The sequence below is a fragment of the Henckelia pumila genome, chromosome 3 (assembly GCF_033568475.1).
Source record: "Henckelia pumila isolate YLH828 chromosome 3, ASM3356847v2, whole genome shotgun sequence".
NCBI classification, from domain to species: Eukaryota; Viridiplantae; Streptophyta; class Magnoliopsida; order Lamiales; family Gesneriaceae; genus Henckelia; species Henckelia pumila.
The window spans coordinates 49,656,877-49,671,178 of record NC_133122.1 but is presented as its reverse complement, the minus strand read 5'-3'; the positions used below and the strand labels follow the sequence as shown (position 1 = coordinate 49,671,178).

The following is a 14,302-nucleotide window of genomic DNA, read 5'->3' as shown; positions in this document are numbered from 1 at the left end:
ACTTTCCTCATCAAAACCAGGTGGTAGTTCCATGTATACCTCTTCCTCAAGATCTCCATTCAAAAAAGCATTTTTTACGTCCAATTGATACAGTGGCCAATCTAGATTTGTTGCTAAAGATAATAAAACTCGTACCGTATTGATCTTTGCAACTGGCGCAAAGGTTTCTTGATAATCCACACCATAGGTTTGTGTATATCCCTTTGCAACCAACCTTGCCTTGTAACGTTCAACTGAGCCATCAGCCCTATATTTAATTGTGAAGACCCACCTACAGCCAACGGGGATCTTTTCCTTGGGTTTCTGAACAATCTCCCAGGTTTCATTCATTTCCAGTGCCTGCATTTCTTCTAGAACAGCTTGTTTCCATCTGAAATCATTCCAAGCTTCTTGTATTGTACTTGGGACTTTAATGCTTGACAGATTTGAAATCAGTGCCTGAATAGAAACTGACAAATGTCCATATGCCACATACTTAGCCACTGGATGTTGAGCACAGGACCTGGTTCCCTTCCGTAATGCAATTGGGATGTCAAGGTCCGGAGGAGAGATATTCTGAAGTTCATCTATAGTATTTTTTGACCCAGATTCCGAGTTGGAGACTTGGCTGCCAGGAGTCTTTGGTTCTACTACCTTGTCCGGATGTTTTTTTCGTGAGAAATGCAAAGGAAACGGCTGAACTAATTCTCCCCCTGCTGTTGACTGACCCGGAGTAGGACAAGAAGGCTGCGAAATATAAATTGGGGTTGTTTTGTCACACAGTGGTGAGGCTGGATAAAGATCCCATGTATACTCCCAAGCATTTGGAAGAACTAACTCTGAAATTTTCTCCCCGGTATCAGGGATGAGGGCGGGGGCTGAATTTTCCATCGGAAAGAAAGGTTGTGTTTCGAAGAATGTGACATCCCGAGAAAGAAAATATTTCTTGAGAGTGACAGAATAACAACGATAACCTTTTTGAGTGGAGGAGTATCCCAAAAATATACATTTGTGTGACCTAGGATCCAATTTATTACGATTCTGCTCATGAATATGTACAAAGGCAGTGCAGCCAAAGACTGAGATTTAAGGAGGATGACAATCTATTTTCAGGATATAATTGGTGAAGACAATCAAGAGGGGATTGAAAGTTGAGGACACGGGAGGGCATTCTATTTATCTAATAGCATGCTGTTAGAGCAGCATCCCCCCAAAAACATTTAGGAACATGTGATGTGAACAAAAGAGCACGTGCTACTTCCAATAAATGACGATTTTTTCTTTCCGAAATTCCGTTCTGTTGTGGTGTATTAACACAAGAACTTTGATGAATGACACCATTATCGATCAAGAAGTTGTCAAGTATAGAGTTAAAAAATTCAGTTCCATTATCAGTACGCAATATTTGAACAGTTGCATTAAATTGCGTTTTGATCATGGAAAAGAAGGATCGGAAAATTTGTGCGGCCTCGGATTTTTCCTTTAAAAGATACACCCAACAGACACGAGTATGGTCATCAATAAAAGTAATAAACCATCGTCGATTAGAAGTAGTACACACTCGAGAAGGTCCCCATATATCGCTATGAATTAGAGCAAAAGGTTTAGAAGGCTTATATGAATGGGGAGGTAAAGGAACACGGGTATGCTTTGCTAATTGACAAATTTCACATTGAAATGAATCATTATTTCGAAACAGAGAAGGAAATAAACGTCTTAAATACAAGAAATTCAGATGTCCTAGTCTAGAATGCAAAAGAAATATATGTTGTTTGCGAGAAAGAGAAGAATCCCCCCAGCTGCCTTAACATGGTGACTCACGATAGATTCATCCTGTAAATAGTAGAGACCAGACACCGCATTAGCACTGCCAATCCTCTTCCCCGAGATCTGGTCCTGAAAAATACAAGTAGATGGTGTAAAATAAGCAAGACAATTCAAATCCCTAGTGAGTTTGCTGATGGAGAGTAAATTGCATGATAAATTTGGCACATGTAGAACATCCTTAAGAACAATTGAGTTACTGAGAGAAACAGTGTCTACACCTTGTACATGAGTATAAGACCCATCGGCAATTTTAACCTTTTGATGATTTTTACGGTGAGTGTATGATGAAATCATGAAAAAAATTTCTTACTTGATGACATATGGTCCGAAGCCCCAGAATCAATGATCCAAGGCGTACCCTTTGTAGTTAGGTCACTGAGGGCTGTGAATTTGGTACCTTTGTCAGTCAAGTTCGAAAATCCAGCTGTTCCAGATAGAAGTTTGCAAAGTTGCTCCATTTGTGCCGTTGAAAAAACTGCATCAGATTTATTTTCATCTACCTCTGGTTGGCAGAAGCTTGAAAACCCCTTTTTTCACGATTTTTGAACTTGTTTGGAACCCAATTCGCCGGTTTCCCATGTATTTTCCAGCAAGTTTCAATAGTGTGATACGGTCTCTCACAGCGTTCACACCAAGGTTTGCCATTTTTCATATGGGAGTCGGAGCGACTCTCTGGAGTGCGTGTCACAAGTGCTGTGTTTTCTGTAGATGGTAATGTATGAAGCATCACCCTCTTTCTGCTTTCCTCCCTTCGAACCTCCGCAAAAACCTCATCGATTGATGGTAATGTCTTCATCCCTAGAATACGGCCACGAACCTCATCCAATGAGCGATCGAGTCCCGCGAGAAAATCATAAACCCGGTCCTTAGCCAGCATCTTGCGATATAGGGCCCCGTCATCTGGATCATTCCATTTACAAACAGTGAACAGATCCATTTCATGCCAAAGTTTCTTCAGGGCACTAAAATATTGGGTGACCGTACCATCCCCTTGTCTCATGTTTCGAATCTGATTTCGCAGTTCAAACACTTGAGAGGAGTCTTCGAGATCAGAATATGCCAAGGTTACAGCATCCCAAATATCTTTAGCAGAGAGGTGGAAGAGATAAGTTTCGCCAATGCTTTCTTCCATCGAATTTATAAGCCACGCCATTACCATTGAATTTTGAACGTCCCAATTTTGATAAGTGGGATCAGTGGCAGAGGGCGGTGAAATTGACCCATCAAGATACCCAAATTTTCCTTTGCCTCGAATCACCAATTGAACAGAACGAGACCATTGAAGGAAGTTTTTGCCGTTGAGTTTGTGATTCGTAATTTGAAGGGATGTGGATTCAAAGGTAACGGTGGGGTTAAGTCCAGAGACCTTCGAGGATTTCTCTGATTCTGGATTCTCCAGCGTCCCAGAAAAAGCCATTTTGACCATTGGTTACAGCCTTTAATTTGTCTCTGATACCATAAAGGCTAATAACCATGAAAGAGACGATAAACAAGGCATAATTATTTTATTCAACTCTTCAAAGATTGATATTATTCAGCCTGATGTTTCAGAATATATAAAGACTTCTACAACTAAAAGATAAGATATCAATCTAATTTAAAATTAAAATAAAGAGATAAACCAAGCTACTTATCCTAACAATATTATCAACAGAAAGTAATAATGGATTCTGCAATGTGTTTTGTGGCTTTATTATTTTTCACTGATCATGTAATACATAGGGTGCATTGAGTTCATGGCAGCATATTACAAGTGAGAAATTATCATTATTTTCTCTCTCTGGCATTGTTTTTAATTTTATTTGTTCACAAGAACAATTTGGCTGACTACTTTGATTGAAGTTGGCTAATATCATTTATAACTTTTGGATCTTCTTCATTTGTATGAGCTAGAACAATGTGACAACGGTGTTGGTGTTTTTTGACTGGTCGATTGAATATTGTATTAGATATACTCTCTGTGGGCAGCTGCATTTAGTGTATCGAATGAGGCTGGTACGGAATGTTGACTTTAGAAAAAGTTATTTTTTATGGTATAAGAATTCTCTGCTACCTCGTGGTGGCCATATTCCTTTGAAAGCTGTGGTTTCATAACTAGATTGAGTAATTGCCTAGGGCATTTGTGTAGGACCTCGAATTATTCTTCGTTGCAGCATTTTCATCATAATGGAACAGTCAAAAACATTCTCTTTTTTCTATCAGAGCTACTTCAAAATATTTTGTGATTATGCGAGGTTGAAATTTTTTTTATGCAACTAAATTAGAAAAGGTTATCATGTGATAGAAGTTCTGTTTTTTGAACCTTCTAAAATTGAAACCAGGGCAGCTTCTATGGACACAATATCCAGGGAGTTATTTGAGGATTCAATTTAAATGAAATGCAGTCATCTCTGAGAAGCAAAACTTGCTATACTTTACTGAAGCAATATTGCTTTACTTTTCTGGTTTGTGCTTGCTCTTTAGTCTTAGGTAATTGCATTGTGTTTTTTTGGATGCTTATATTGTAAAATGAAATTAATTTCTCATTTCAAATTGCTGAAATGGTTTTGTTGCATCATGATTCTGGCCTGATTCCTTTTTACATGCCTTAGGTACACTCAAGCTCATAAGCAAATTCATTGATAACAAAGGTTTTTCTGGAACAAGGCGTTACTTTGGCGATCTGGGAAAAACTGTAGGCCCTTTTTCCTTATCAAGAAGACGATTTATTTATGTAGTAAACGCTATGGCAGAACAATTTTAAAATTTGTCCGAACTGCAGCTGAAAACAGCGGGATCGAATATACTATTTGCTGCGGTGACTGAAGTATCAGACTGTGTCCTCAAAGGAGCAGAAACAAGTGGTTTTAGTGGAATGGTATCATTCGTCTGCACCTCTTTCTTTTTATTTCTTGAATTTATATCATTTTCTTTTTTTGTGGATCTTTAAAACTTACTGTTTTGAGTGGCTAATTTCTATTAGGTTGGTGGTTTCCACCAAGGAATTCTTAAATTAGCAATGGAACCAACAGTGTTGGGTAATGCTTTCATGGAAGGTGGCCCTGATAGGAAAATAAAGCTTGATAGAAGTCCTGGAATCGATGAGGCAAGTGGAGTTATCTGCCCTCTCCTATTACATTATTCCATGCTTGTTTTTTTAGGAGTATACACTAGATCATCCCAAGGATCCAAGATTTCAGAAGATAGGAGGTAAGGCTGGACAAAGGCAGCAGGACGAAGCGTCTGAATCGATTTTCGGTGGTGAAACTCATAGTTTCAAAATTTTACAAATGAAATTTTAAAATATTTTTGTTCACCTTTGCGGTTTACTATATCCACCTCTGGTTCCATAACTAAGAATACCCAAAACTTGATAATATAAGTAGAAGAGATGTTTTGATACTTCCAGTTGTTTCAATTAATTTAAATTTGCATTTTTCTTGTCTTAATTCAATTTTACATTGCTGAATTCTAAATGTCTTAGTAAACGTTTTTTATACTTGTTATGTTGAACAATGCAGTTGTACATTGAAGGTTACCTGCAAGCAATGTTAGATACGATGTATAAACAGGAATATCTCAGGGTCAAAGTCATTGACAATGTGGTAATATCTAGTTGGTTCTGTTTTACCGTCTTGTACTAATCCTACGGATTCAGATTTAAAATCCATCAAATTTTTTCTGTGTTTTCCTCTCATAATGTTTATTGTTATTTGTTAATGCTACCGAATAATATTTCTATATTTCGTTGGCCATCCAGGTTATTCTCAAGAACCTACCTCCTAGCAGTGCTCTTATAAATGAGATCATGGAATCTGTAAACGGCTTTCTTGCAAGTAAGGCCCTGTTGAAAGGGGAAACACCAGTTAATTCCCTTCGATATATGCGAGGAGAAAGGGTATGATTGTGCTCTAACTACTACTTGTAAATGCTTATTTTGGTCATTTAAGGCAAATCTGGAACTATTTTTAGTTTTTAACAGCGTGTGCCTAGAAACCAGAGGAGCGTCATGGATTATTCAAGAGTCTAGTTAGATGAAGAACTTTGTCGCATAGGATTCAATATATATTTCGAAACAACACTGAAGTTTATATTTATTGTTGAATTTTAAAGTATTATAATTCTAATTATAGACAAGAGAACGTGTGAGAGAACATATTGATTATGTGGAATACAATCACCACCCCTTCATTTAGAAATATGATAGAAACCTTTCCTATAATCAAATCATAATAACTTCGTATCCAAGATACATTATGATATTCATAATATCAAATCTGATTGTAGAATATATATTCTTTAATTTCTAGTTTCTACTGATGTTCGAGTAAATCTTCAATCATGATACTTGTTAGCAGGAATGGCGGATAGGACCAACGGTGCTGACTTTGTGTGAGCACCTTTTTGTGAGTTTTGCGATTCGTTTCCTCCGCAAGCAGGCTGGCAAGTTTGTGAGTAGTATCAAGGTGAAGGAAAAAACAAATTTGGATGAGGAGAGAGCAATTGTTGAGTCGCCCACGCCCAGCAGTGGGAACAAACAGAAGGTGAAACTGGTGTGGAAATGGGGAGTTGGTAAGTTTGTGCTGTCTGGTATCGTCGCATATATAGATGGGCGATTGTGTCGAAATATTCCTAATCCTTTAGCAAGGAGGATTGTTAGCGGATTTTTGTTGAGTTTACTTGATACAGGTGATGATGAATCCAGGTAATCAACAATTCTAATAGAAAAATTGGCATTATTTTAGTAGGTGCTATTTTCTTCTTTACCAATGTATTTTTTTTTTTTTTTTGAAAAACTTTACCCATGTACTTTGATAGGGAGGGATTTTGTTGATTTTTTTTTTTAAAAAAAATACTAGTAAATTGCATGTGCATTCCAATTTCCAGATGGCGTCGGTTTCATTTGAAAAAAAATAATTAATTAATCCAGTAAATGAAAATACAAATGGCTTATTTTTATAATTCGTGTTATTCACTTATATGACATTAACTTTTAAAAGAAATGCATATTTTAAATTCCTTTGGTCGTTTCATATTAAAAGAAATATGTGTCTCATAGACTAATTAATATCACTACATCTCGTTTTCAACCATTTCATGTCAACCACAATATCTTGAAAAAATTTCATAATGAAACAATATATGATATATATCAGAATATTAGGATATACTTGGTATGATGTCATGGAATAATGTAGAAATTGAATATTTTAGAATGCAATAAAGATGAAAATGAACAATATCATATTGATCTATTTATTATTATTTTATAAACAATATCAATATATTATTATTATTATTATTATTATTATTATTATTATTATTATTATTATTATTATTATTATTATTATTATTATTATTATTATTATTTCAACTGAAAAATTAGCAATCTGTACATACCATTATAGATATTTCAGTTGCTAAAGTTTACCTTTAATTAAACTAGTTTAAGAACCAACAACTTTCATTCAATATCCCAACTACTTTTATTAAATTCAACTACGTCCATATTTTAACTTAATTTGTAGATTATTTTATTTATTAAATTTTTTAAATATATATTTATTTAAAATTTTGTTACGACATATAAATAATTATCGTATTCTTTATATTAAACTAGAGTAATTAATGAATGAATACAAATATATCGATAGATCAATTATATACTCAAACATAGTATATATTTTACAAATACTTCAGCTGGCTAGAGCACCGGATACGGCTACAAGCCTACAAGTTCCACATTTAGCATGTAACGTGGCGTTCACCCCTAAAAGTCAAACTGCCCTAAAATTAAAGCAGTTGGATCCACAATTCCGCACTTTGTTCTTTTAATAGCCATCAGTCACACAACACAACACAACACAACACAACACTAGTATATATACAACCTTTTGCATTTTCATTCTCGAATATATCTGAACTGCAAATTCGAAACAATAACTGCAGAAAATTAAAAAAACCAACCAAATGGGGAGGATGGATTATTTGTCCATGAAGACCGATCAAGAAACGGCACAGTTGCTTAACTCGGACTTGATTGAGCTGAAAATTGCGGCCAAGAAACTGATGCATCATGCCACCAAACTTGGAGGTCTCGCCTTCGGAACTTCTTTCCTCAAATGGGTCGCCTCCTTCTCTGCAATGTAATTAGCTTTTTCAAGCTCTTCCAATATTATATACATCTTATAATTTATATATAATGTTTATCAAATTTCATGTATGTACTGATATTGTTGGAATCGTTTTCATGATCTTGTTAGATATCTGTTGATCTTGGACCGAACCAACTGGCGATCCAACATTCTGACTTCTCTGCTCGTTCCTTACATTTTCTTCAGTTTTCCTTGGTCGCTGTTCAACTTCTTAAGGTTATAATTTACGTGTGCATGCATGGAAACTCTTAAATGTGTGTGTATATATATATATATATAGTTTTGATACAATGTGCAACCACTGTGGGCACTTATATGAGCAATAGCTGACGTGACAATCACTGATTGGATGTCCAAGATGTCACGTCATAATTTTTTGTTCATGTAGGTGCCCATAATGGTTGTCCATCATATCAAAACTTTATATATATAGAGTATATATATTTATATATTGAGTGTATGTATCAAACATCAAGGATTTTGCGTTAATGCTTTGATGATTGACATGAAGTATTTGGTCCGATGGATGACTTGAATATATGTACATATATAGGGGAGAAGTTGGCAAATGGATTGCTTTCATTGCAGTTGTACTAAGGCTTTTCTTCCCCCGACATTTCCCAGGTAACGTACGTTCTTGATTTTTTTGTCTCTCTATTTTTCTGTCCTAATTATTAACACCAACTCTATGTATGTATATTATATATGGAGACTGGCTGGAGATGCCTGGTTCGCTGATCCTTCTGTTGGTAGTTGCCCCGGATTTCTTCGCGCATTCGGTGAGAGGCAACTGGGTCGGAGTAGCCATATGTCTTGCTATCGGATGCTATCTGCTGCAAGAACACATTCGGGCATCCGGTGGCTTTAGGAACTCCTTCACTCAAAGCCATGGGATATCCAATACCGTCGGGATCATTCTCCTCTTGGCGTTTCCTATCTGGGCTATGGTCACTCACGTCTTCGTCTGAAATCAAGTTATAATCAAGAAATCATGAGATCTTAACTTGAGGGTAATGCATGTCCTAAGACTGCATCAAACGTGGAACGTTTAGATTCAACTTTAGGATGTTATGTTAAAGTTAAAAGTAGGGTGAAATTTTCCATCATAAAACATATTATCAGGATGACATGTTGTTGGTTTTCTTTGTTTCCTAGTGTAGGAAACACGAGTTTTGTAACTTAGAAGTAGTTCATTTCCGTGACCTTTGTATTGGCTTTGTCTGAATGTTTGGGAATTAGACCAAAAACCATTTGGGTCAAGAATTTTAAGGAGTGGATTTCAATTAATTACTATGTGAAAATATGAAACTAAAATTCTTTGTTATAATTTATAAATGATGAATGATCGTTACTCTCTCCCACACCCACTCACTTGATTTTTTTTCCCCTTCTTTTTACAACTTATTTTATTCAAAATGTTTAAGAATTTAATCTCTCTTTATAAGGAGAAATTAAACACCCCCCACAAAGCTACATTCGAGTCTCTAACTATATTAAAAATTTTAGCGTAAACGATGTTTGCGTGCTTCATTTATTAATGTCAAAGCAATGTATTAGGGCTTATAAACTAGTATAAAATATTTTACGAATTTGTAAGAAACTGTGAAACATGCTTCAAAAAAAAAAAGAAAAAGAAACTGTGAAACATTTATTTTGTATAAAAAAATAATGAATTTAAACCACTATCGTCTATCGTCCATTTATAATAGTGGACATTTTCGGGGGAAAAGAAATTATAATGGTGGGCTTGTATTGTAACTGTCCTGAGCCCATATTTATCAGGCATAAGAGTCTACAACGAAGCGGCCCAAACTGACAACCCTTGCCCACAAACCAGCTGAGAACAAGGTTCCATCTTCTCCACTGGCGGATACAGCTGAGAATCAGATTCCCCACTTCATTTTTCAACTTCAAGATTCTGTCTTGGTTTCAATATCTGGTACAGCCATCGCTTGTTTCGATCTCTATTTACCCAAATGAGGATTGTTTGTTAATTTATGTCTTTTTGTATCTTTGCTCGTCTAATTCTCAAAAAACCGCGACCTTTATTTGTTTCGGTGAACACCTGCTATTTTAGCTCTCAGAGGATTATCAGGCCTTCAAAACCCATCAATCAAATCCATCGAAAGACCAAGAAATCTCCAAAATCATCGCTCAAGAATCAGAATATTGAACCAAAAGTGTACAAGAGTGATATAATCTCTAAAGTATACGGCATATTGAAGTATTCGACGTGGGATTGTGCTCAAGAACAGCTGGAAGATCTCCCAATTAAATGGGATTCATACGCTGTCAACCAAGTCCTCAAGACTCATCCTCCAATGGAGAAAGCGTGGCTCTTTTTCAATTGGGCAGCAAGGAGGAAAAACTTCAAGCACGACCAGTATACATACACTACTATGTTGGATATTTTTGGGGAAGCGAGGCGGATATCATCGATGAACTTTTTGTTTGAGCAAATGAAGGAGAAGGGGATCAAGATTGATGTGGTTACGTACACTTCCTTGTTGCATTGGATGTCTAATGATGGGGATGTTGATGGGGCAGTTAAGGTCTGGAAGGAGATGAAGGCGAAGGGATGTGGTCCGACAGTTGTTTCTTACACTGCTTACATGAAGATTTTGTTTGATCACAAGAGAGTGGATGAGGCAACTAATGTGTACCGGGAGATGCTTCGGTCGGGCTTGTCTCCAAATGTATACACATATACGGTCCTGATGGATTATCTTGCTTGCTCTGGTGAGTTGGCTTATTGTATATGGTTGTGGAGATTTGTTTTCTGAGTTTTGAACTTATCTAGCTGTGGTTATTTATTGAATTTTGCTACTTAAGAGAGTTTATCACTTTCTTGAATGGAATTCTATATCAAAAGAAGCTTCGAACCGTGATTATTTGTAGTAGGTTGTGTATAGTTTTCTGGGACTCAAGAAGTTTATTTCGATGGTATGGTTGTTACTCAGGGGAAGGAAAATGCTCGTGAATGAAATCGTTTTGATTCAAACACACAGATTTATAACTTCTCTGCCTTATACAGGCACACTTATACCTTAGACACATGACTGTTTCTTAGTTTTTCTAGAGTTTCATGCATAGAATAATCAGATGTAATCTTTTCATTGGTCTAAGGCAAAGTTGATGAGGCTTTGGAGATATTTAAAAGAATGCAAGAAGCTGGTGTGCAGCCTGAGAAAGCTACATGCAATATTTTGATTGAAATATGTAGCACGAGAGGGGAAACATCCGCAATGATGAAAATCCTTCAATACATGAAGGAAAATTACATTGTCCTTCGGTATCCTGTGTATCAGAAAGCGCTTCAAGCTTTTAAAATGGCTGGGGAAAGTGATTTTCTTCTGAGGCAAGTTAACCGGCACTTTGACAACGAGCGTCCTGGCAAATTTTATGTAATGGCTCCCGATGATGATTCCGCTATGGATAATGAGCTTGCCTTAACTCTTTTAAATAAGCAGAATATTGTTGCTGTTGATTCGTTGCTTACCGACATGATGAGGAAGGGTATCAGGCTAGACTCTGAGGTTCTCTCGAAAATCATTGAGGTAAACAGTACTAATAGCAGACAAAATGGTGCTCTATTGGCATTTGAAAACTGTGTGAAGCTGGGAATAAATGTCCACAGAACAGCATTGCTTGCCTTAATAGGCTTATCAGTAAGAACAAATTCGTTTCAAAACGCAACGAAATTTGTTGAGGAAATGATAAAACAAGATCAATCTCTTGGTACGCACTTAAATTCGCTTCTAATCTATCATCTTGGCTGCAACAAAGAACTTGTTTCTGCTGTAAAAATATTTGATTTATTGCCTGATGAAAAGAAAGGCACTTCCGAATTTACGGCCTTGATTGGCGCTTACTTCTCTTGTGGGATCGTTGACAAGGCATTGGAGCAATTCGAAATCATGAAAAGCAAAGGTGTTAAAACTGCATTAGGAACTTACTGCGTCTTGTTAACTGGCCTGGAAAAATGTGGTAGAGTCCGCGAGGCAGAGCGATACCGGAAGGAGAAGAAGAAGCTGCAGAGTGAAACCTGTGCTCGAGATGTTTCAATGGAGGAAACAATATGCAACATTGTATTTGCTAGTGGATAGGAATACACTCCGCTACATTAAGCCATAATTTCAAGAGGAGACATCAGACACACACGCACACGCACGTGTGGAATATTCATCGATCAAGCTCTGTGCAACGTTGATATTGTAGGAAAGCATGCCCGAATGAAGATTTCTTTAATTCGAGTCTACGAAGTGCTAACATGATTAATTTTTTTTTAATACTAGAACTATATTGATAGCATGTCTCTATTTTCTTTCTAACAAATGGATGATGCAAAACTCGAAAAAGATCAACCAATTACGCATAAGAAACAAAGAAAAATTTCGAACCATTTTTGGCAATCCCATTATTGAAGTCTAATAATTTTATCTAGTGCATTAATCTCGAAAATTAGATCACACGCAAGGTAGCTCATGGGGTGCTCCACATTTCATACTTCATAGCAAGCCGATATTCAAAATAAATAATATCGACTTGCTTATTGGTTCATTCCATGCATCTATATTTTTAGAAAATATAATTTTCATGACACGATCTCAGCGTCTCATGGATGTTTATTGTTCATTACATCTCAATAAATAGAATGAAAATTGAATCTTTTGTTATTTATGCTTCATATTCAGGTTCTATATTATAATAAAAATAATAGTTTTTATTATTATCTGTTCAATTACAATGTTATAAGTACATTATAGTTCGATTTAAAACTAAAAAATGTTAATATTTTTTGTTCAAATCAAGGCTCATTTCAAGCTAAGCTCGAATTACTAGTTTTCTAGCTACCGAGTTTATTTTAAATTCAATTATTTAAAATATAAATCAAACATTTTTCGCAATGGCTGAATAGTGAATTCGTTTAAAACAATACAACTCGAACTAAGATATTTCGTTTCAACATCTTCGATTTATTATATAAATATAAATGAAATTATATTGCATATATACATATTGAAGAACATATTAAATACAATTTACTCTTTTTTTTTTTGAGTCGATTAAATTAAATTTTACTAGAAGTTTAATCTTGTGTAACGAAAAAGATTATTCTAAAAAAAAATAAATTAGATAGATAGATAGAAATTACTTATTCCCAGCTGTCATACACTACTTTACAGGCAGGCTGGCACCGCTCGTTGTTCGAAAAATAAAAGACCTTCAAATTATTTTCTGACGTGTACGAAATTTGATTCCCCAAAATACCCTCGCATCCTTCATATATCTACGCCCACATGCCCCTCCCGCTACACTCGCTCACTCCATAACAGTAGTAATACTAATACAGAGACTCAGAGAGAGTAGAAAGAGAGACATAATATGGGCATTTGCAGCTCATGCGAGTCGGCGGCGGCGAACACGGCGAAATTGATATCAATCGACGGCAGATTGCAGGAGTTCTCTTGCCCCGTCAAGGTTTTCTACGTGTTGCAGAAGAATCCAGAGTGTTTCATCTGCGACTCCGATGAGATTAATTACGACGACGTCGTGTCGGCGGTGAGCGATGAAGCGGAGCTGCAGCTGGGTCGGCTCTACTTCGCTCTGCCGTTGAGCAAGCTGCGGAGGCGGATGCCGGCGGAAGAGATGGCGGCGCTGGCCGTGAAGGCCAGCTCCGCTTTGGGTTATAGGAAATGCGGGTGTCGTACGAATGCGTCGGTGTTTCCAGACGAGGCGGTGGATTTTGGGGACGGTGGATCGGGGAGAGGCAGCCGGCGGCGGAGGCGGAGGGGGAAGTTCTCGGCGAGCTTGAACGCCATTCCCGAGTAAGCAGCAGCAGACCTATTTTGGGAATTTAGACTCTATAGGCATATTCATTTGTAATTGATATTAAAATTTGATTATTATAAGAATTGTTAGCTCTATTTTCAAAACAAATTTTAACTAATTGCTTTTTTTTCTTTGCTTCAAAAAAAAAAAAATAATAATAATTGCTTTTTTCCTTGATTTTCTTCTATCTGTGATCAATATATTTCGTCATTTTATTAAATACTACATTAATTGTAAACTGCATTTATAAAATAAAAAAATCACAATATATTAGTAAATTGTTTACCTTAAATATAATGTTACGGAAAAAGCCTACTTCAATAAATTATCGAAAGGGACAAAAATAAAATAAAATAAAATCCACAAATACAGTAAAATTATATTTATTTGTAAACAAAAATTTTGTCGCATGCGTTTGACCCTGACGTGACATGACATAATCTAAAGATAATGAATTCAAACGCGATTCATGTTTACATGAAACATTTATTTAGGTAGTGTTTGAGATAATTTTTATGAAATATTTTTCA

The 14,302-nt window shown here is 36.2% G+C and overlaps 3 protein-coding genes across 3 annotated transcripts in view; all 3 read left to right on the top strand.

Moving 5' to 3' along the window:
• LOC140891609 (uncharacterized) overlaps positions 1-6,529 on the top strand; it is a 28,267-nt gene extending 21,738 nt beyond the window's left edge. Inside the window, exons 31-36 of the mRNA XM_073300196.1 lie at positions 4,398-4,480; positions 4,568-4,663; positions 4,769-4,891; positions 5,307-5,390; positions 5,546-5,683; positions 6,144-6,529. Coding sequence (XP_073156297.1) covers positions 4,398-4,480; positions 4,568-4,663; positions 4,769-4,891; positions 5,307-5,390; positions 5,546-5,683; positions 6,144-6,494 — 875 coding nt within the window. The 3' untranslated portion in view covers positions 6,495-6,529. The remainder of the gene's footprint in view (positions 1-4,397; positions 4,481-4,567; positions 4,664-4,768; positions 4,892-5,306; positions 5,391-5,545; positions 5,684-6,143) is intronic.
• A 1,226-nt stretch (positions 6,530-7,755) lies between these two features.
• Positions 7,756-9,025, top strand: LOC140891611 (cold-regulated 413 plasma membrane protein 2-like). The gene is made up of 4 exons (XM_073300198.1): positions 7,756-7,931; positions 8,049-8,156; positions 8,494-8,564; positions 8,652-9,025. Exons 1-4 carry the CDS (start codon positions 7,756-7,758, stop codon positions 8,906-8,908), a joined length of 612 nt encoding a protein of 203 aa, XP_073156299.1. The 3' UTR covers positions 8,909-9,025.
• Positions 9,026-9,772: 747 nt separating this feature from the next.
• LOC140891610 (pentatricopeptide repeat-containing protein At2g01390) lies at positions 9,773-12,242 on the top strand. The gene is made up of 2 exons (XM_073300197.1): positions 9,773-10,679; positions 11,067-12,242. The coding sequence occupies exons 1-2, from the start codon at positions 9,938-9,940 to the stop codon at positions 12,044-12,046; spliced, it is 1,722 nt and encodes a 573-aa protein (XP_073156298.1). The 5' UTR covers positions 9,773-9,937; the 3' UTR covers positions 12,047-12,242.
• Positions 12,243-14,302: the final 2,060 nt, after the last annotated feature.